This window comes from Hippocampus comes, unplaced genomic scaffold, assembly GCF_001891065.2.
Source record: "Hippocampus comes isolate QL1 unplaced genomic scaffold, H_comes_QL1_v1.1 scaffold226, whole genome shotgun sequence".
Lineage (NCBI taxonomy): Eukaryota > Metazoa > Chordata > Actinopteri > Syngnathiformes > Syngnathidae > Hippocampus > Hippocampus comes.
Genome location: NW_017805477.1, coordinates 128,406 through 151,235, shown reverse-complemented (window position 1 = coordinate 151,235; position 22,830 = coordinate 128,406). Strand labels below are relative to the sequence as shown.

At 46.8% G+C, this 22,830-nt stretch overlaps 1 protein-coding gene across 5 annotated transcripts in view; it reads left to right on the top strand.

Moving 5' to 3' along the window:
* The window catches only part of phldb2b (pleckstrin homology-like domain, family B, member 2b), a 35,754-nt gene extending 14,081 nt beyond the window's left edge, over positions 1 to 21,673 (top strand). For 2 of the 5 annotated variants that reach the window (XM_019875548.1, XM_019875547.1), the window contains 20 exons: positions 204 to 287; positions 5,301 to 5,420; positions 7,283 to 7,467; positions 7,571 to 8,698; positions 10,497 to 10,844; positions 11,703 to 11,864; positions 12,027 to 12,164; positions 13,107 to 13,235; positions 13,885 to 14,040; positions 14,122 to 14,232; positions 14,491 to 14,565; positions 16,102 to 16,245; positions 16,440 to 16,539; positions 17,241 to 17,391; positions 18,618 to 18,708; positions 18,906 to 19,052; positions 19,342 to 19,561; positions 19,666 to 19,751; positions 19,850 to 20,031; positions 20,080 to 21,673. In XM_019875548.1, the coding sequence (XP_019731107.1) occupies positions 204 to 287; positions 5,301 to 5,420; positions 7,283 to 7,467; positions 7,571 to 8,698; positions 10,497 to 10,844; positions 11,703 to 11,864; positions 12,027 to 12,164; positions 13,107 to 13,235; positions 13,885 to 14,040; positions 14,122 to 14,232; positions 14,491 to 14,565; positions 16,102 to 16,245; positions 16,440 to 16,539; positions 17,241 to 17,391; positions 18,618 to 18,708; positions 18,906 to 19,052; positions 19,342 to 19,561; positions 19,666 to 19,751; positions 19,850 to 19,990 (3,716 nt within the window). In that variant the 3' untranslated portion in view covers positions 19,991 to 20,031; positions 20,080 to 21,673. Of the gene's footprint in view, positions 1 to 203; positions 288 to 2,092; positions 2,301 to 5,300; positions 5,421 to 7,282; positions 7,468 to 7,570; positions 8,699 to 10,496; positions 10,845 to 11,702; positions 11,865 to 12,026; positions 12,165 to 13,106; positions 13,236 to 13,884; positions 14,041 to 14,121; positions 14,233 to 14,490; positions 14,566 to 16,101; positions 16,246 to 16,439; positions 16,540 to 17,240; positions 17,392 to 18,617; positions 18,709 to 18,905; positions 19,053 to 19,341; positions 19,562 to 19,665; positions 19,752 to 19,849; positions 20,032 to 20,065 lie in introns of those variants that run through there. The other 3 variants (XM_019875549.1, XM_019875551.1, XM_019875550.1) reach the window with 3 other exon arrangements.
* The last annotated feature ends 1,157 nt before the right edge of the window (positions 21,674 to 22,830 follow it).

Sequence of the window (22,830 nt, the reverse complement as noted above, 5' to 3'; positions counted from 1 at the left end):
TACAAACAGGAGGAAAATCGGATAATTAGTTGAATGAGCGGGCGGAATTGGACTAGAACTATTCAGACAAATCGGATTCATTTTTCCCTGTTGTCAGTACCACTGCAGTTCAAAGAGAATCATGTCTTCATGCTTCGTAAAAACATTTTCTATTTACTGGTACGCGCTCTTGTGATGTTTACTAATCTCCTTCCCCCCCTCAGGCGGTGTAGTTACCCTGGATCCCCGCGGTCACCTGTGCAGTCTCGATGGGGTTCAGGTCACGGTGCCAACCCCACTCACACAGGGTAAGCCTCACTTGAACAAAAGAAAAATACATTTGTTTTGATGGACACGACACGGCGGACCCTCTTTAATCAAACAATCAACTATCAAACAATCACGAGATGTCACCAAGTCAAAACTGTAACTGACTGTGCATGAAAGTAAAAGTGTATTGCTTTTTCGGGTTGTGTGTACGTGTGTGTGTGCGCACGCGTGTGTGTATGTGTTTGAGATACCAACACGACAACCTAAAAGTGATAGCAATGAGGGAAATTGTAAAGACAACCGTAGAACTGGAAATCTAACTTATTTTGACATAGGAATGGGCCTCCCTACCCAATACAATACCCATCCATCTATCCATGTGTGTCTGTTCAGTGTGTGTGTGTGCGTGTGTGTGTGCGTGTGTGTGTGTGTGTGTGTGTGTGTGTGTGTGTGTGTGTGGGCGGTGGTCATCTGGGGTTTGGTTATCCAGCATTCCTTTCCATGTGTGCATGATTTATACATGCATGAATTCTTGTAAGTTTGTACGCTCCATATATCTTTGTGAGTGCGTGTGCACAAGTAAGGATGTTCTCATGAATGTTGGTCGCGGTACCGGCACTTCGCATTACGTACCTCTGGTTTAGCTTAATTCATAATGGTTTGGAACTAGCTGCTCCAATGACTCACATGTTCCAGCAGCTGGAGATCATTGCAGTATCTTTCAAATCAGAGAGATCTGCGACTAACTTTTCTACTTTTCCTTAAGTAGTCGGCCTATTTTAGTGAAGTAGTTACACTTTAATTGTGTAACATGTTTGTGTGTCATTTTGGGTTAAACATTAACAAGCCTATCTCTTTTCTTGCATGCCTCGCCGATTCAAATATTGACCTCGTTTTATCTACAACAGGAGGCATTGTGAAAAAGAAGTCACAGAAGACAAAACTTTTGAAATTAAAAAAAAATATATAACAATAAGCAGAACGAGAGCAGCAGCACATAAATAAGCAGAAGACACCCCCGCAAGACTCTGGAGATGTCGAGGAAGTGATCTGTGCCATATTTGGGATTGACCTGGATTACCTTCACTCCAACCTTATTAGAACAACCAGAAGACACTTGAAAACTAGTCATGTGCTCTTTCTGCTTAGCACCATGAGTCACCGCAACAATGAAATACAGAAATTCAAGCAAAACTAGAAATGAAAAACTCACTCCAACTATCATTAAAAAAAAAAAAAAATTGGTGCCACATTCGTGCCAAAAGGTTTTACACAATGTTGATGCCACATTTGTTTAGGCTATATTTGTTTTGAAAACCCGATGCAACATTGGGTTTTATTTAAGTGCATATTAAGTTAAAAGTTAGAAATGGTTTGCTTGTTTGTTTATTTTATTTTATGTATTTACTTGCCTTTGATCATCATTAAATTGCCCTCATTCGAATGGTGGGCTTTTTATCCAATTTCCCAAATCAAGCTCAGTTTGAATTGGGTGAATATTCTTTATATAAGCACCTCAAAGTCGTTTTGGAAGAGTAACGTTCACGTAGGAAACAGCAAAGAAAAAACAAAAGTCGACAGACAAAAGAAGTACTGCGGGGGGGGCGGGGCTCGAGCAATCTTCGAACATACCAACCACCAACGGTTGCGGTGTTATATTTCCTTTCCAAGTGTTTATTATGAAATGACGCACGTGACTTTTGTTTACCTTTGATAGTCTCTTCGAAGTCGAACGATCATTTTGACCATTCTCTGAACTGAACGCGGTCGCCGCACAAACTCGCTTTGTACACCCCTTTTCTCAATGTGGTTGGTACAGTCCACAGCTGGATGTAAATCAGTGTGAAGTTTATTCATCACGCGGAGTCAAAGATGAGTCAGTAACGAAAAGGATGAGCGAAGCAAATAGCAGCATGTAAACTAACAAGAGTGAGGATCATCGTTTTTTGTTGCGCATTCTTCGAGTATACGTGTTTTGGCATGCCTCCCCTCGCTGTGAAAAGCTCAAAGAAAGACATTTTCTTCCGTCGTCACTGAATGGGACTCGAAAGGTGAGTACCGGGGGTTTATTAGCTAACAACTACTAGCTTGTAACATTCATATAAAAAATGTGGAGATGGTTTTTCATTTGAAAGGGAGTACTGTACCATCTTTTGACTGGTCGTGTACATTGATCAAGTTGCTGCTTTGCTCGACTGTTTTGTTCTGTTCTCCACCTGTATGTACGCTGTGGTTAAAAATAGTTTACCTTGCACCCACTTACCTTCAGGTTCTGCACGTATCTAAAATAATAGGTTTGATGATTGATTTTTTTTTTGTTTGCTTTTGTCTGTCATAAGCACGCATGGTCAATTGTGTGCACTACATGGCCATCTGTTGACCCGCTTTGTGATAAATTGACTACTCTGAGCAGCCAGAAGAAGTGAAATCGTTTTCCAGCTGATGGCATCGATTTTCTTTTTCTCGGAGAATAAGTCACTACAGCAGGTTGCCTGCAATTGAATCGTCTTGTAATAGTTGCATCTTTCTGCAGCTGATGGATTGATGCTCTTTTTGATAAGATAGGGATATATGTGTGTGTGTGTCTGTGTGTGTGTGTGTGTGTGTGTAAGACCGACTGACCCCATCAACACGGACTCAGTTTGTCTCAGAGAGCCTCAATCTTTGAGTTTGAGGCCAATTTACACTCCCAGTGGGAATCCCGTGGCGTTTGTCTGAGCATCTTGGTCTTGAATGAGCACATTTGCCTTGAGTTCATTCAGCGCATGTTGCAACCTGAGACCGCCGTATTTTATGAAGGCATAAAAAAACGAAAAAACAAGGAAAACCAGTCTGAAATCAGCAGCTGTTGTCTTGATATTGACTGGGTAAGATTATTTGATGTTTGTTGAAACTCCCAACAAGAGACGATTGCACTTTCGCTTGTTCTTTCTCAGGAATGTACGCAAGTATTTGCACAATCGCATACAGCCGGTTCATTGTTTATAACACATTATTCTCCAACAATTACATCTTCATTTTTGTGAGACCCATTTTTATTTGAAAATGAATGTTGCTCTTGTCATGTTTTGATTTTTTTGGAGCGATTGTGATCCTGCATTCTTGTTTGTTTTCCCCGTGGTCCAAATTTCACCTAAGCAAATGTTTGACACGAGGTCCGTGTCATCGGTTTCTTTTTTCATTCCGAACCGATATTCTCCAATTGGATTCGTCTTCGCTGATGCTAACCAAACAGAGAAACACTTGAGAGTTTCCTCGCCTGTAACATTGGGAGAAGAAGTGTAATTTAGTACATCTAGAGTTGAAGAAATTGAGTCCAGACTCAACTCAAAGACGGCTACATCTGCTTCCTCAAAGACTCTGAGGTTGGACTTTGTAGTTGACAAGCTTTAATTATCTTCATGAAGGTCGTTCCAGACTGTGGCCAAGTTTGAACTGTTCAACATGGGAAATACGTGTCACTAAACAACAAATAAGATGGTTCACAACATTTTGTGTGATCTGCTGTGTTTAAAACAAAAACCCAAAAGAACTTGATTGCAACCATCAATCTGTTCTTGAGCAAATGGTTCCAATTAAAAACCATTGAATTGCTTGATCAAGAGAGTCATACAAGCATTGACTGCCATGTTTGTTTGTGTCTTCGGATAAGACCAAGTGGAGAGCAGTGATGTGTCGTGTGGACAAAACTCTTGCTTGCATTTTAACAGATGGCACGCGGCAAGGTTTATTGAGAGTTGCAAATTTGAAGGTGACAAGAGCAGACTGCAGGCGAGATGCGCACGCACGTGTCTTTGTGTTTGCTCGTATGCTCAGGCTACTCGGAGTCAATGTGCACGCAACACTCCAAACAGTGTTGATGTAAGGGCTGCGCAGTCTCAACATTTCACGTGTGTGGCCGCACTGCCTGGCGCAGAGAAATTACAGCTTGGAGGTGCAAGGCGCTGCTTTTTGGCACCCACGAGGCGGCCGTGACCTATTCCTTCAAATTAGGTTGCTAAAGCTGCCGCGAGCAGAAAAATTGCACAAAGAGCGAAGATTGAAAGGAGGAGTTTGGTCGCTCCCCCACACGCCGACATTCAGTCTTTTTTCCATTTGTCCTCTCACCATCCTTCTCCTGCCTCAGAGGTTTGCTATGACCTCAGGTCCAAGGAATCTGCTTGCCCGCCGACTGTAATGGAGTTATTCGGTCGGATAGTTTTCCCTCTTTAGATACCCTGGTTTTATGCTTCGTTGAATTTTCTCACATTTTAACTGAAAACTAGTTTTGAAACGTTTTTTTTTTTCCTTTGAAAGGTAAACCTTCAAAACAGGTAGGGGAGACCGGGGGGGCTTGTTTTGCCACATTGCTAAATTGTCACGTTGTGATTACTGTCGCCACCAGAGGGCGCAACTAAAACGTGGGATACTAGTTTCCTTCCTTTATCCGGTCAAGGGTCATGTCGCGTTAGAGAAGAGGATAGCAGTTGGTGAGCGCGGATGAGCGCCAATCAACCCATTTTGCACAGCCCAAAGGATAATAAAAAAAGTTTGTACTATATACTGTAAAAACTCTGCAGCCACGTCACGTGATCACGAGTGCACCAGGACGGACGGCCAAAGATAATGACTGCCGAATTGAAGTGGACATAGAACGGCGCGATTGTAGACCAGAATGTATGTCCCCGTTCAGAAAAGTCTGAGGTGTTCTCGTCACGCAAAACAATTGTCAGCTCTAAAACTTTGAGTCGCTGCGTCGTCGTCCTTTTGACAGATTGTCAGAAAGGAACTTTATTCTCTTGTCCTTTCTCTTGTGAAGTATTTGGACAGCTGTGGCCGCCTGTGTGCATTACCGAGGTCCTGACCCTGACATGTTGTTTAATACTTGGCCCTCGCCGCCTAATTGATGGCCAGAGCAAACACTGCGGTCTGGAACGGCCGCTTGTGTTAAAGCGCGCCAACTGTGAAGAAATATCCCCGCACGAAGGCTATATCCCGCTTTTCGGGATCCACGTGTATAATATTAGTGTCTCGCTGCCTCTAATTTGACCTTGTGTGTGTTCCTGCCTCAGGTTATTCCCTGTGTCTCGGCAAGTCCTACTTCTTCCGGTTCAACCATCCCGAGGAGGCAAGCAGAATGAAGAGCATGCTCCCACAAAAGAGCCCCGTCTCCGCCCTGGCATATAATACAGGTACACAGAAACACAATACAGTCTCTTTTTTTTTTTCCTGCCCTGACATTTGATACGAGTTTTCTTTGTTTCTCCACTCAGTCTTTTTTTTTTTTTTTTATCTGCTGCCACGTATGCTCTTCTTTCCACCCCCCTTTTCAACTGCTCTGCTCTTCAGAACATCTGTCTCCACACACAATCCGAGCTTGCATTGTCGGTAGCCACGCAGGTGTGTGAGATTTGGAATGGAGTGGGGGTGGCAAAAAAAATGCTGAAGGGGAGCCAAGGGCTCGGTGGATGGAAGCTCACACTCATATATTATTCCAAATACACAATCTCACCGTCAAGCATGCTTGAATTTAAAGCATATTGGATTTGTGCGTGCGTGTGTGTGTGTGTGTGCGTGCGTGCGTGCGTGCGTGCGTGCGTGCGTGCGTGTGTGTGTGTGTGATGTGTTCCCCATCGGTTTCCATGGTGACACAGCCGGACCGCACCGTCTTCTTGGTGATTGAGCGAGCTGTGAGGATGATGCGTGTGCGTGCGTGCGCACACTTGCATGGATCGCACCTCAAGACCTTACTTAACCTTTTACATTGATCATTTTAAAATGTCTCCCAACTTCATTGTCTTGCACAGTTTGGATGTTCTCAATCAACTGTCCTGTGGAAAATCCCGAATGGTCAAAGAAATTGCAAAGCATTTTAGTGATGTGTCTAGTGACCGAAGAACTGAAAGTTGAGCTTCCTGCGACGGAGCAGTAGATAAGCCGTTGTTCTCACACAAAGGAAAAGGGAGAGAGAACAAAGAGGAGAGTCGATCCATTCCAGACCTACGGTATAAATCTGCCCATTTATGGACTTACAAAACTTAACGTGCCTGTGCCTATGTGTGTTTGCGAACGCGTGCGTCGTGGGATCTCACGATGCCTCTCATTTTCTGCCACATTGCTCTCCACCGCATAAGGTTTGCCATTCTCTCACACAGCCTTGGAGTCATTCAAGTCGCTCGACCAGTCACGAGGACAGCAGAACTCATCAAGAGCCCTTTCCCACTCGAAAAACCTAGTTGTATACTCTTTGCTTACATAGACGCGGTACACACATGCTCTTTTCTCTCAAATGGAGCCACTGTTGTTGTTTGGTTGTACGTTTTTTTATGTGTGGTTTATCAAACACTGGGTGGTCTGAAAGAGAGAGACCACTGTAATGGCTCCTTTTCCACATTAGGCCACAGCTAAATAGAAACGTGCAGGTTTCCACCCAGCTGGTAGGTGAGACAGAATAAATAAAGAACGTGCTAATCTCAGCAATGTAAGTCAGACCAACGGGTTCAGGTCACATTTAGCAGGAAGTGCCCCCCCCCCCCCCAAAAAAAAATGAATCAGAAAAAACTCAAAAAGCGCTAAATTAGATGTTAGGAATTACACCACCTCTGCAAACGTCCTCTCCCGCAACACTGAAACAGTTAAAAGTGGAAGACTTTCTGAAGAGCGGGCGTGGGACTGTTGAGAATGTCCCCAAAATATGTTGTGGTCTTTTTCATTTCAAAACCTATGCGGGGAACTCAAGTCAAGTACCACTTGGAGCCGGCTGTTTTCTTAGGTGCTGTGTACTTGCATGCATGCGGGTGGATACTATGGGAGTTTGAAACGCGCGCACACACACAGTCTTGTTTATGACACACACACACACACACACACACACACACACACAAAGAGACATGGAATGTGATGCATTATGTCCATGTGCAGAACAGTCAAGGTAAGATGCAAAGTTGGGATAAATTGTTAACGTCGGCAACATCTTTCTCATATTTGTAAGCTTTGCGCTTGTATATTTGCGCAACAATAATCATCCCGCCGTTTTTCTTGACTGCGTTTCCAGACTATCTGAAGTTCAGCAGCGATTATAGCCGCGCTGTGGTCGGCGGGACCAGCAGCACACGGGGCATGCGCTCAGCCTCCGAGCTCCGCGATTTGATGGACACCCTGCAGCGCAAGAAGAAAGCGCTGGAAAACAGCCTGAGGGCCAACGGGAATACCAACCCGTCATACTTCAGCGTGACGCAGGTCAGCTGTCATCGAGCGCTGCCGCAGTGGCGCTCGTCCGTGCTTGAGCTTGCGGCGTCTGTCGGGTTAGCTCAGCAGGTCCTCTTCCTCTTTTCTGTTCTAGTCTCCGCCCACCACACCCATCACATCGCTCTCCTCGTCATCAGCTTATCAGGATCAGGCGCGACGTTTCTATGGTGCGGATCGTCCCCCCGCGTCGACGAAATCTGCGCCCCCTCCTTCGCCATCTCGACGTTCGGACCATTCCTCTCTGCTCTCACGTTCCTCCATCACTCGCAACCAGGACAACTTGGGCACCAGTGAGAGCCGACGTCTCCATCACCCAGGCTCTTCGCCATTATTGTCAACGTGGCACGGCAGGGGCTCATCAACGTCTGTATCTGCTGGTGATAGCTTACTGCTTTCGCTTCCTCCCGCCTCTTCCTCATCCCGCCCGCCATCGAACGGGGGCGCCGTCAGCATGCCTTCGAGCCCCCGTCTCGGGCGACGCAGCTACGGCAACCAAGAAGCCGCACCGAGCGGTCGAACGAGGAAATATTCCGCCGGTTCTCTCAATGGTCCGGTGGGAATCGGGCACAGCCGCTCGCTGCCTCGCCTCTGCCCGTCCCCAGCGCCCCGAGACAACAACAATGGCATCCTGACATTATCCACCTTGCAGCCGCATCGCTCTGACACTCACAAACTGAGCAAGGACCATCACAACAACAACTTGAACACCAGGCTAGACCTCAACCACAACTCCAGTAACTCCAGTCGGCAGCTCTCAAATAGGAATCAGGTCCATACCACAACTCAAGGGGAGGGCCTCGTGTCTATCTCGCTCTCCTCCCTCAAGCTGCCCTCCTGCAACGGCGTCACTTCCTCCGCGGCATCCCCGCCTGACGTCACAATCCCATCCAAGACGGGAGGGTCGTCGTCGCCTCGCGTGGCCAAGAAACTCAGCCTGACTTCCACGAGCTCGGTGGGCTCCATCAGCTCCACGAGCACCGGCGCCCCTGAACTAGAGCTGCCGTTCGGGGAAAGGGCGAAACCTTGGGTGGACCCGGAACCGACCCTTGGCTTTGGACGCAGCGAGAGTAGGTCATCGTTCGGGAAAGCAGGAGTGACCCCGCCGGGTGGCTTTCGGGAAAGACGGGGGAGCATCAGCTCATTGAATGGGAAGGAGGAACTGAGCGGCTACCATCATCATCAAAAGGAGGAGCGACTCCGTGAGCAGGAGGTGGAGAGACTGGTGAGTTGCAAACACGCTTTCCTATTGTCCAACATCCTTCACAAATGGGAATACGGCAGTCAAACTGTGAGTGAACAACGCCTGCAATCTCCACGACGTGTTGTGCCTCTTCACTCTAAAACGTCCTTCTCAGGCGTGCCCTGCTCTCCCAGGCCTCTCGACACACACGGTGGTTGAGGCTAACCTCAAGACCGCGCCTGGCATGAAGCCCATACTAACAGGGCTATTTTTAACCTTTCACTTTGCTCGACTGTGTACTTGCGTGTGTGCGATACATGTGGATGTCAATCGCGCGCTGGGCCGCCACAGAGTGCGGTTTGGGCCCCGGAGAAAGTCGGTCAGATGTGGGCTCACGAAGCCAAGAAAATGAAAGGGCAGAGTCAAAAGAGCAGCAGGTGGATAAACATGCCGATGCGCAACATCGAACTGGCCTCAGAATTCCACTAAGCCTTGCTCCTAATTATCTCTCTTCCATTGACCGCGAGGCTCAGTGAAAGTATGCACATTGCTGCCTGACAGGACGGCGATGAGCCATCGCTTTTTCAATTCATACTTGGTTGTTTGAAACTCTTCTCCAAAGAGTAGAAGGCTTCATTTCAACCCAGTGCGGTGCTGGAGTGAACTGTGTGAAGAGCAGCTCCACTGTATTATCCCCCCATCTAGTGGGCACAAAATTCAACTTCGGCCCTCTCCGCAGAGCCGTCGAGTTGACGGGCTTCTTTCTCAACAACAATTGGGGAAAAGAAGGATTTTGCTCTTTCAAATGAAAAGCATAACGGGAATCAAGACTGGCATTTTTTTGATTCGTTTGTCGCTGCCGGCAAAGTAAAACAACATCTCGTGTACCCCGGATCTGTTCTTTTTCTTCCCTGCCGACGTTTCCCTGTCTTTCTTTCTGGCATTCCCTCCTTGCGTGCTCCTCCCTTTTTAACCGCCGATGACTATAAAAGGCCCAACAAGGTGACAAAGTGAAACACGTTTCTGCTTGACATGAATAATATGATGCGAACAAAGGCTCTGACTAGATTAGGATTCGGTCCCGAGTTTTTTTTTCCTGGAACACGATTCCCTTTGGTGTGCATTGTTCTCCTGGTGGCATTTCCTGTGCTCTTGTGCACTGTTTAGGAGCATAGTTGACAGCTGTCCACCTCCTCATTAACTTGCACTCTCTCTCTCCTTCTCTCTTGCTGTTGCTCTTTCTCACACACACACACACACACACACACAGATCCGAACACCTCTGACCCACATTCCTTTTCTCCGTCTTTCCCGTTCTAATATTACTTGATCTTGCTGGTGCTTTAAATTCTCCCTCCCCTTTGCTGAAGTCAAGCCCGCAGCACACACCCCGTAATCTGTCGCCGTGTCTCAGCCGCACTCAACAGTGGCAACCAAAAGCTTTCGCTCGAGGGAATGTCAGTCAGGGGGAAATACGCTCTGCAAAGAATGCAAACCGCCTCGGCGACTTGATGGGAGAAGGTGCATTTTGGAACAATCACGGGCGTTTTATTCCTCCGCAATGCTTCCACAGGTAGTGTAAAAAAGAATCTATTTTCTGATTGATTTTCAAGAGTAATTTAACGCTTGTAGAAACGAGTGCCTCAATCCTGAGATAGTGGCACTGATGGATGGATATAGATGGTTGACTCGGTATATATTTCTGTGCTTTGCGTGTGTTTCTATATCATGGCGAGAGTTGGTCATTTCTAAGCTCCCCCACGTAGTTTTAAAAGCAACACTTGGGTCACATTTAACCATCATTCTCTTGACACCCCGCACGCGTGTGTTCTCCCTCCAGGAACGGCAGCGTCTCGAGACCATCTTGTCCCTGTGCTCCGAGCTCGACCAGGATGGCGGAGGCTCGGTTACAAATCCAGCAACTGCTGTGGCAGACCTCCAAAAGATCAACCAGGAGCTGCAGAAGCTCCAGCTGAATGACGACGACGACGACACGGCCTCGGTTTTCTCTGGCTCCTCGCTCCTTAACGGCTCCGCAGGGAACGGACTTATTCCGGAGAACGGCTACTTCGATACAGACCTACCGGTCCGACAGAGACGCAGTAGTTGTACTCGAGACAGCAGGGCAGAATCGCCGGCTGTCAGTCTGCGCAGCTTCGCCCCATCGCCCTCGCCTCAGATAAACGAGGTAAAAATCAAATGTGTAGGAATCCCAACTAATGAGCGTTCACCGGATTAGTTACCGAACCAAAGCGTTTCATCTCAACTTTGCTTTGGGATGGTGATGTCAGGGCACGTGTCGTGCAAACAGGTGTGCGTTCAAAGCATCGGGAATGTGCCAAAAAGCGTTTAGGCTCAAACCTCAGCCTCCTTGTAATGGAAGGCGAATGCCACATTGCGCAATCGTCGTCCGGCATCATGTAGGAAAGCGATGTAAGAATGCAGTCTGCGGCGCACCTTTGGCTTCTGTCAGCTTCTTTCGAGATTAATCGGTCTCCATGCGAAAATCTGTTGAGACTTCTTTCTGGCACACGTGAGACGAACCCACCCTTTCATTAAGTATCAACAACATTCATCTATCCCGCAAGCAGATGGGAGATATTTACAGCTCATTTATTAGGTTAGAGCGGGTTAAGTGTCCCGGTTGGTGTTTGTGCACGCGAGGCCTACCGGTCCATTTGTTTGTTGGAGAAGAGAACCTCAATATTGCTCACCAATGACGAAAACATGCTCTCGCTTATCAGAAAAGCTGGCATCAAAGAGCTGGAAGAGCTAGTTTGTTCTTGCTTTCATTCCCACGTTGCCAACAGGAAATGCTCACAGCTCATTTGCTTTCGATGACTGTTCATTTTCCAAAAATGCGGTCAGATATGGCGCCGTGACTGACGACAAAGTGTGATGCCCTCATGCCAAGCCCTTCAAAATGATTGTTGGAAGAACAATTTGATGGCCTCAATATCAAATCAGGAAACCCGCCGCATGTGCATTTCACTGCACCTTATCAGTGACTCTATCGTTGCTCGCGATGTGTCGATTGTACCTTCAGGCACGCGACGATGCGGTCCACCGCTTCGGACAGGAAGCCAGGCCCTCGGAGGAGGAAATGAGGAAAGTGGAGGAGGAGAGGATTCAAGTCCTAAACAACATGGAGCAGCTTGAGCAGAAAATTAAAGAGCTGGACAACCAGATGGAGGAGTCTGCCCGAGAGGTTTGGACTTTTTATTGTACTCACCATTAGGGCCGGAATTCTACTTTGAAAGTTTGTCGAATATCGACATTGTGGAGAAAAGTACCGGTCGGTGTATTAAGACCCTCAAAGCCGACAATCTGTTTCGTCAGAACGGAGGGCAGTGATGTCTCTTTTGCTCAGGTGGAGGTAGAACGAGCTCTCGTTGAGGCGGAGCAGGAGTCCGAGTTAGCTGCCCTCCAGCAGGAAAAAGAGGCCCTGGATACACTTCACAACAAGATCGCTGACATGGAGGCCAAATCTCAGCATGAAAAAGACAAGGTATTCATTCCCGTTCTACGCTTAACCGGAGAGTACAGCTCATCGTTAGGTCAGAACCAGAAGACAACGATGTGCCACAGGGACAAGCGAAGGTGTCGTTTTCCATGCCAGATTTTCATGTCGCGTAGCCAGTGGGGGCGGGGCTGGGGGGAGAATTGCATTGCAACATGGCAAACAGACAGCATGTGTGTGAGAGTAGCTCCATACCGTATGCTTGTCAAAGACACACCAACAGTTTGAGGTCATGTGACGGTGCTAATCCTTCTCATGCTGTCTCTGATCCAAATATATAGATGCTAATACTGCTAATACAAGCCATCGTAACTCGCACCCACACACACTGCTACGTGGTCATTGTGGGTGCATGCGAATCTGCGTACGGAGCGCCGGCGTTGGAAGCGGATTAAAGAATGACATTTTTGATCCTGTCCGCAATTGCCCCTGAGTAAACTTTGATGGATGAAGGGAGAGTCAGACTCAATGAGAATGAGATCATGATTTGGCTTCAGAGTAGGTAGAGCCGAGCGCCTTGACGGGTTTTGGGTGCCTGTGTATGTTAAAATGAATAACGTTGTGTGAGTTATCCCTCACCTGAGCCATTCCGTACCCTCGCCCTCTCCTCACTCCCCCGTCAGCCCTTTTCATCACCCCTTTGAAACAATCAGCAAATGTCTTCAGACTTACTTATTACCTCTCCATCCTCACAGTAGATTATAATTCCGCTCCCAATCCTCCCGTTTCACTTCCGAAATGCTCATCTCATCACCAAGGTAACTAACAATGGCTCCCCCAGTCCCACTAACGCTGCCATCCTCTCTGTGTCCTCTGTGTGTGTGTGTTTGCTCTGGTGTTACTTACATGTGCGTCATCCACTTTGTGCGTGGCACGCATTTGTGTGGCCTTGTATGCGCATGTGTCGCCACGCACATGTGTATGTATCAGGCGTGCGAGTTGCTGCAGGCAGAAAAGGGCAGAGTAGAGAGATTGGCTCAGATTGTGTATGAGCAGCGCTCCCAGCTGGACAGCTGCCCCGAGGCCACCAAGGAGCCCCTGCAGGAGCAGCTAGCCAGGGTCAGTACACGCACTAAACACCCGCCGCTCGCACATACATGAACATGCCTTTGTCAGCCACTGGACCCCCGCAGACAAGGGTAAGGGGGTCATGCCAATCTTAACACTTCATGCGTAAGCATGAGGCGTCGATATGCGATTGAAACGTTCCGCCACACATGTGTGCCTTGTACTTTCTGTCTGTGGTTTTGTTCCGAGACCATTTCATTTAATCCACCTTATAATTCCAAAGAGGAAAAAAAAAAAACTATCAATAAATGAGTATTTACAGCAGGTACGTCTTCCGCCAAGGTAAGAAGGGTCAGTGAACGAGTGCCAAGAGAAGGAAGAACCCGGGCGGGGGGCTTAGTTTGTTACGAGGCGCCGGCAATGATGAAAATGCATTCCAACAGCATCCATCAACATACCCAAGAACTACCATGTGTTGTTATGAACTCATTTAGCCAAATGAGAAGGAATCGCAATAGACGGCACTTCCGTACCATCGCTACAATGAGAAACATTTGCAGTATTGATCATACCTATCGTGATGCTTAAAACAACATTTTAAAAGCATTTTTTTAAATACGGGTGTGCCTAATTTTGTGTCCTATGAGTGCTTCTGTGCTCTTGAGTGAGACCGATTTTTGTGCGTGTGTGTGTGTCTCAGGACTGCGAGGTACTTGAGACAGAAACAAAGCGCTTTGAGGACCTGGAGTTCCAGCAGCTGGAGAGAGAGAGCAGGCAGGACGAGGAGAAGGAGACCCAGACACAAGAACTTCTCCGAGAGATCGCCGACTATCAACGGAGCACCGTGACCCGCAAGGTTCGGACGCATCGGCAGTTTCGTCACTCGTGATCCATTCATTTGACGACGACCTTTTTACCAAGTGCTTTCTTTTTCCAGGAGCGACTGTTGATTCTGAAGAAGCAGGAGGCAGAGATTACTCAACAGGCTGAGCGAGAGAAAGAAAGCTTCCTGAAGGAGAGGAGCAATCTTGAAGCAATGTTACAAAGGGTAAGTGTTAACATCTTTCACAATTGTGTCCCCCAAATGGCGTACTGTGAATACATGCGTGAGGAGTTCAAATGCAAAGCTTGCCAGCTCCATTTTTTCCGAGCAGAGGACTCGACTCCCCAGTTCTAGGTTAAAGCTATTACGGTTTATTCCCGCTAATTGAAGTGAATGAATACGAAGCAATTTACAGGCTCATTTGGGTGCTTGACGAGGTTTGCCTTGAATGCTTTGCACGCTCACGTGTTTTATATTTCCCAGGAGAAAGAAAATCTTGCGCCTCTTGATCGAAAATATGCTGACCTTACTGGTGGCCAAACCTACACGCTCAGGGAGGTAGGTGCGATTGACACACACACACACACACACACACACACACACACACACACACACACACACACACACACACACACACACACACGATTCCAGGAGGTCAAAGTGATGGGGGTGGTCCTGTAGTGTAATCGTGGCTGGGCTTTCCTCTTGTGCTTTGCCTGCTAGGATGCAGCCCCCCCGACTCATGTGGGTCAGTCTTTTAGTAGCAGTTTCCAGGCCACCGCCTTTGTCACAACTTGTCTGCCAGTCAACTTGTGTGACCTCCCGTCTCCTCTTGTTTCCTCTCTTTTTCTCAAGAATAGTGAGGTACTGTCTTCATTTACCTTTTGATTTCTTCTCTGCTCTTTGCTCAAGCTCTCCTTGATTCAAATTGCGTCTATCGACCTGTCTTAGTGGATCGCTCGATTGAATTAAGCAGCTCTGCAGTTCAACAGCTCTCTAGCGCTCCCTCTCTCTCAGTATCAATCAGTCTGGATTAATATTGGCAAAATGGCTTTTTGGACTGGATGTTATGCCTCATCCTTGCTCTCTCCATGTTATACAAGGGCTACGTCACTGTCAGTGAACTCAATGAGCTCTACTCACAGTTTGACGGGGACCCTAAACAGGCCCAAATCCTCAGCCCGACTCATGAGTGCGAAACAAAGCTCTCCCACGATGACATCGGAGAGGATGAGGTGCGTTTTGTTGTGGCGCTTAATTAATACGAGTTCATTTGGGAGTTTTGCTTTCTCGTAATTTCCCCTCCTCCTGTTTTTTTCCAGTTCTCTGATGATATTTCTCCTCTTTCCAAAGCTCTGTCACTCTTCCGCTTCTTCCTCCTCTTCGTCCTCCTCCTCCTCCTCCTCCAATCTAAATCCGTGCCCCGCCTCCAAAGCAACCTCTGTGCACTGGCCAGAGAACATGGTGACATATCGAGAGCTTTCCCCCCTCCCTGACTCCCCCCCACCCCCACTTCCTGCCAAAAAGATCCATCCGCGACACAGGCAGGTAACTTTTGTGTGCGCCGCTGCTAAATTGTGTTCCAGAGCGATCTATACATTTTTGTCTCGTGAGTTTGTACATCCCGACGGAATTGGTGAGATTCTTGCCATTTTTGGCCAACAACAAAGCGTTCTTTTCTTTCATGCTATTTTTGCTGCAATGATTGAGCTGTGCCTTACAGTTGCCTTACAGTTTCAGAATCCTGTCCAAATGTATTTCACTCGTGTTTTCTGAAAAGGATAGTACAGGTCGAAAAATGATGCCGGGGTTTGTAAACTGAGGAGCAAAAATGTGCCCCACTGGTGGTGTCCATTTAATGATTCATTTGACAGTATTTTAATTGTCCACTGCGGGTGATCTCTCTCCGACCGAGAAAGCAAAAGAGTACAGCAGGCCTCGCTCGCTTATTGGAAATCACTCAAACGGATGCGCCATTTTTTTATACAACCACAAGATGGCACCAAAATGAACATTGGACGGTCATGCCTCAGAATGAACGTGAGGTTGAAAGTTGACAAAGCTCCTTCATGTGTGTCGTTTCTATCGAATCAGCATTTCCGGCTGCTGGAGGAAAGGAAGCGCTCTGACAAAGATGGCGGACCGCATCTCAGTGACACGTTACCCAGGAAGAAAGCGACATCGGCCACGATGCCCCAGTACTCCAGTGCAACACTTGGACGGAGTTTCCCAACAAAGGTGGGCTCTCCTGAGTGTCAAACTTGTTCAGCAGTCTGAAAGTCAATGTTAAGATTCAAATTTGCCTCAAGGCTCTACTGATAGTCCAAGTCATTATCTTTGTCCAATGGCATCACATCTTATTTGATGATCTTTTCAATGCGGCAAAAGTGGGTTCTTCCTCACCTCCGGTTCTTTTGTGGATTTGCTCTCAGGCCCATCCACCGTTGGTGCAGAGCACGAGCTGTGGCAGCATTCTTCCCAGAATTCTCTCCTTATCCAGCAAGGAAACGGAAAGCAGACGCCTGCAAAAAGGTGCGTTGACACGCAAATACAAATTTGCGTGTTGAAGGGTCGTTTGAAAAATTCCTTTGACTCTTGTTAGCAGACTTGACAACTTGTTATATATACACACACACACACACAGTCTCGTTGTGGTTTAAAATGGATATTTGTCTGCAGCGACAACTTCCTCTTGATACGCTAGCATAGCCCAAATTGCTCTTCATCCCATTTAAAAGGTTTTCTGGGACCGTGTGCTATTCTCTCTGCATTTGTGTGGTCCCTCTGTCCCTTTGGTCTCTTGATCTGGCACATCAGATGGGTGGGGTCTGCTATTAGTGACAGATACGATCGGGTTGCGTGTTTGGGTCTTCTTCCTGTAGCCAGAGGCTGAGCTCTGGAGTTTGAAATGTTGCCGTTATTTCTGCCTCTCGTCCTCAGCAGTCGCACCTTTTATTTTTCGGCGTTTTTAAAGCATCTCCTGTGTGCGTTGTTATTTTATAACCGGATGTTCTTGAAGGAATTGCGCTTCAACAGTCAGGATTTTTGGTGACTGATTGAATGTATCGGACTATCAGTCACGCTGGCGGGACTCAGCCATACAAAACCAACGCCGGCTGGGCAAACTGTTCTCCAAGAGGGGGTGACACAGACGGGTACAATTCTCATCACACTGAATGCAAGTTGTGCGCTCAAGCCTAATGTTGTTTTCGCCGCTTGTCTTTTGCGTCAAGGTCATCCGAGCTCTCGAGCGTCATCCCAGACGAACGTCTACCTCAACGCCTTCGACTACCGTGACAACCAATCCTTTGACACAATGAGCGTGGATAGCACGGACTCCATTGAAACAAGCATCTCTGCATGCTCTCCTGACAATATCTCCAGGTCAGTTCATGGCGTGCGTGCAGCCCGACTTGGGTTTTTTTTTTTTTTTCACATTTTTACAAATGCCTAAAATATAATGACACCCTCCCTCCTCAAAAAAAAAAATCACAAAAATTATTCTTCATTTAGAATGAACAAAGTCGCAAACAAACCAATCAAAAGTTAATGTGAAGAGTTTGTGAGCTTCCAATAGGATGTGGCCAACTGTACATTCTTTAGGTTAGGGCACTCTTGATTAAAGTTAGGCGCTTCGGGTTACGCAAGGCAAAGATTTGTGTGTGTGTGTGCGCGTGTACATACTCACATGGTCAACCCCCACCCCGGGTCGATGAACTGAACATGCGAGTGTGATTTGGGCTCCAGTCCCCCAATCTGGACGAAAACCATGTGTGCTCTCGTTTCCCTCCTTTTTGTTCTCAAATTCATTTCAAATGTTGAACCTCCCGCCTCCCCTTGTTCCAGTAGATAGATTCTGCACATATTTAAGCCGTTAGCGGACTGAACGGCTTGTATTGTAGTGCTGAGGCACAGTATGTCCTCCTATTGAAGGCTCCTGATTTAGTTCCTGAAAGTCTGTTTGACTTGTACTTTTTTTTTTTTTTTTTTTTTTTTTTTGAAGTAAAAGACGAATGTGGCTTTGTAGTACGGGTTTACAGTGACAATGAGTGTGATTCCCTGTCGTCGACCAAGGTAAGCCAATGAAATGTGTGCGTCTGTATGTGTTGCGGTTGATGTCATCACTAACCTTACAATTCGCGGAAAATATGTTGTCTGTATACAAGGTGTCCAACATAACGATATCGGTGGACGCGTATATCGAATCGGCATTCAGCAAGGTGTTTGTTACGCGTTGAATTTAAATTGGGAAACTCTGGATTCCAGGTCTGCATTCCAGGACATGGCCTTACGAGTGACCATTTTCCTCCTTTGTGTGCTTTGTCTCCTCATGTCTTGGCTGCAAAATTCTTCTTCAGGCCTTTTCCTTGTTGCTGACTTCACTGCCTCTGCTTCCTGCCCCAATTTGTTTACACCGTCTTAATGCGCAGCATTTATCGGAGCGTTGATGTGACATCATCCATTTCCCTTCTGGATAAGAGAGAATATGTGTGCTGCGTTTTTCAGTCACCTGCGGTCTCATTCATGAACTACAGTGGATGTCCAAAAGAATGAATACCTGTCGATAAGGTCGAATTTCAAAAACGAACTGTGTTTTGTGTGCGTTCCAGTGCGAGTACGTCAAATGTAGCCAAGTTAGAGGAGATGGAGCGTCTGCTGAGAGAAGCCCAGGCAGAAAAGAACCGACTCCTTGAGCACAAGGTGATAAGACCGATTGTGTGGATATGCGTGGACGCGCTGGCCGCAACAATCCGATCGGCAAATTTACAAGCACAAGAATGGTGCCGTATCTCGTTGCATGTGAAACGTCCAGCGGGGGAGGAGGGGGGTCACTTTCCCCTTCCCTTTGCGCTTGACCGTTGTCGTACAGTGGAAAGTGATTTACTGCTGACCCTCAGGAGCGAGAGATGGAAATTCGAAAGCAAGCGCTGGACGAGGAGAAGAAGAGGCGGGAGGAACTGGAGAAGTTGCTCCAGGAGGAGACCAGCAGGCGGCAGAAGCTCATCGACCGTGAGGTGAAACTACGAGAGAAGCAGCGAGTGCAGGTGAGAGGCTCAATTGTGGCTAACGCTTGAGCCGCACGGATCACGGCCGCTCAACTCGACGCTACTTTTCACCGAGTCTCACGTCACTCAACGGGCCGTGCCCCGCCTGTTGAAGCCATGCGGATTCAGTCACAGATACGACAGTACTTGAGAACGGATTCAACACAAAATTCCAACGCGGGGCATGATTTATATAAGCTGCATCACGTTTTTGTGATCTTCTTCAAAACATCACCATCGTTTGTCGTTGAGTAAAGGGCACCTGGCACTTTTCCATCCTTTGTTCCAGTCCCGACCACTCACACGGTACCTCCCGGTGCGAAAGGACGATTTTGACCTGCGGGCTCACATTGAGTCGGCCGGCCACAGCGCCGACACGTGCTTCCACTTATCCATCTCTGAAAAGACATGCAGAGGTTACCTGATCAAGATGGGCGGCAAGATCAAGACCTGGAAAAAGCGCTGGTTCGTCTTTGACCGCAATCGACGGACGCTCTCCTACTATGCGGGTTGGAATTCATCTTCATTTGGTCGTTTTCTTTGATGGTGTCTTTCAATGCCGTCATTTTGTATCACGTACAATTTGCGCTGTTGCGATGTGATATTTGTGTAGACAAACACGAAGCCAAGCTGAAAGGCGTCATCTACTTCCAAGCCATTGAAGAAGTGTATTATGACCACCTGAAGAATGCACATAAGGTACCTGTGTTCACATTTGTGTGTCCATGTCGGGGGATCGCATCTCCTTCTCATGTGAGTCGTGTTGTTTCACAAATGTTTACTTTGTGTTACTCTAGAGCCCCAACCCCTCCCTCACCTTCAGCGTCAAGACTCACGACAGGGTCTACTACATGGTGGCCCCTTCCCCTGAAGCCATGAGGATCTGGATGGACGTCATCGTTACAGGCGCTGAAGGATACACGCAATTCATGTTGTAGCCAAGCGGAATGAGCACCTCAAAACGCCTTGGTGGCTTTTTCGGGGGGGGGCGTGGCTCAGTGGTCGAGTGGTCGTTTCCCAACCCAGAGGTTGGGGGTTCGATCTCTGGCCATCGCGACCTTGTCCAAGTGTCACCAGTCGGTCAATGAGGAAACATTGTTACACGCAGTTCGACAAGCGCGATGCGAGTGGCAGCCCATTGAGAGCGCTTACTTTTTTGAAGACTATATTGTTATTTTAGTAGGGGAACATGTATCTATCTGTTCGACCTGGACAACTATCTGACAGCACCTCCGATTTACCTGTTAGGTACATTTAACGTGCCTCGTTACTAAAGGACAAACACAAATGAGAACAATCAAAGGCTTTTTCGTCTTAACTGTGCAGTCGATCCGACACTACCTCTTTTTCATGTTGGGGTTAAATACCGAGGAAGCAAGCACACTGCATTCGTAACCGTCGCATCACGGACTCAGAAAATGATAGTTGGAGTGAGAATGTTATCTTTTTTGCCAAAGCCATGAATATTGCATGTACATTGCGACTTTTTCAGCAAAGCCTGATCGTTTGGCTTTGTACTCTTTTCCTCAGGTTTTAGTCATGTGCATGCATGCGTCCTGTTTGTCATGGAAACGTGTGATCCAAAGGGACTTGTTTTGTGTCTGTATGCGCACTCGTAAACGGCGCTCATGCAGCTCACGGTGCTTCCCAAGTACTGATCAACACAAACGACGCAGACGCAGTTTTCACACTGCCGCCCAGGATGAAAGAAGGCCCGCAAATAAAGCGCACCCCGGCCGTTCAAAGACCGATACCTCAAAGCCAGAAGTGATTTTAAAAGTACAGTTGCAGTCACTGATCAACATTCGGATGGCTTTTTGTTTATGCATAGACAGCAGTATATATTTTTCACAACACTGTTTCTGTAGACTCTGTGCCACATTGCCTGTGCTGACAAAACATAATTGTGGCAAGAGTGCTGCCTCCACTCTGAGGTTTAAGGGGCCCGGAGAGCGAGGGGGAAGGGGGAATATAAAGAGGGACATATATGAACCGGCGTACATGCTGCTGAATATTGTGCTTTAGTACACTTGCTTTTACAGTATTGATTTGCTTTAATTTGGATTAATTTAATGCCGTTTTGTTTTTTTATACAGCGCACCCGCTTTAGAGCTCAATATCTAACAGTTTGTCATTGCAAATTTCTCCCTTGTGAGACAATAAAGGTTTTCTTATCTTATCTAACCCTGAGCAATATCGCTGCATCGATGTCAACCTTTTTCGTGCAATTCTTGACCAAAGTTCACGTCCGTGTTGTATGACCCAGGTCAAGTTCATTATTTCTTTGCTGTGCCTTTTTGGATGACAATGTTTGGTTGTCAGTTCCAAGCACAAATCAGCGCTCCTGTCACTTTGTGGAGTTACGATATTGTCACCCTTTGAAAAGAATGGCCAAAGTCGTATTTTTGGCCCGTATCATCTCAGGATGCCGGGGGGGAAACAGCGCATTGATTTCTACCTCTGAAATGACATTTTGAAGAAATACAATCAGGATTTGATTAAGTTTTTCGTGTTTGAAAGAAAGAAAACTACTTTGGCCTTTATTTTAGGAAGGTGGCGATGTCTTTGCATGGTTGTTAATTTTTATATAAATAATAAACACCTCGTTTTCTTCTTCACGATTTTAGTGTTGACTCAAGGTCGATGTTTTTAATGCATCATAGCACAACTGGCTGTTGGGTAGAAAGCAGCTTTCAACGTCCGTTCTGCAACCAAGTCGTGCTGTTGCATCACCGCGTGGCCAATTAAGATAAGGGCAGTCAATCGCCGCGGATTCTTAGACTGCGGTTCGTGTTTCATACAGCACATCTTTTGTTGTTTTGAAGGTAACGTTCAAAATCAAATAGTTTACGCGCATTGTTTTTCGGTATAATTTTCACAGCATAGTTTGTGTACTGTAACACGACAGAACGAGACATCAACTTCTGCAGCGGACTAAACGAAACCTCTCTTGCTCTCGTAGTTGGTTATGTTAGTTCAACACTAGACGGCACTAAATTCTCCACACTGTAGCTGCACTTGCAGTGACCTTTTGGGGCTGAATTTTTCTCTGTGTTTAGGGACTTCAGCCCATCGGGTTCAAAAGGTGCGGTCGAAAGGCTTCCTCATAGAAATGAATAGGATGCGTGCAGTACCACATACCCACAGCAGAGAGCGCCCCCCCCAAAAAAGTGGTTGAGGTTACTCTTGGGGTCAATCGACAATTTTTGCTTGGTAATCGAATGTTAAAAACACGATGTTATAAGATGGCGCGTCATTAAAGCCTCCAAGGAAATAGTTTAACCAAAAAAAAGAAAGCGTTTCGAGCTTGGAAATCTATGTGGACTGCAATCTCCCAAACTTCCCATGGCCACCGCGCCCCTGCGTGACACAAATGTAACAATAATTTGTGTTCATACAAAGAACACTTCATTGGCATTTAGTATGTTGACTTAACTCATGATTACACCTGCTGTTTAATACTGTATGTTTAACCTGGAGTGCATAATCTAGATGCTATCCCTACCAACGCACGCGTATTGTCACAGGACTTGATTTTTTTTTTTTTTTTTTATTTGAGCACTAAAGTATAATAGTGGCATAACCTAATTAGTATGTTGGGGCACTATATCAAGAATAAACGCTTCCGTTTTCCGGAATTACTTTACATTTATTAGTATACTACTGACACGCAATATCTTAAAAGAGTTCCATGACTTGAATTGTTTTATTGATATCGAGAGCAGTAGGTCATGCAGTGGTTGAAGTCAACAAGCGGTGTCTCTAAATAGTCACGATG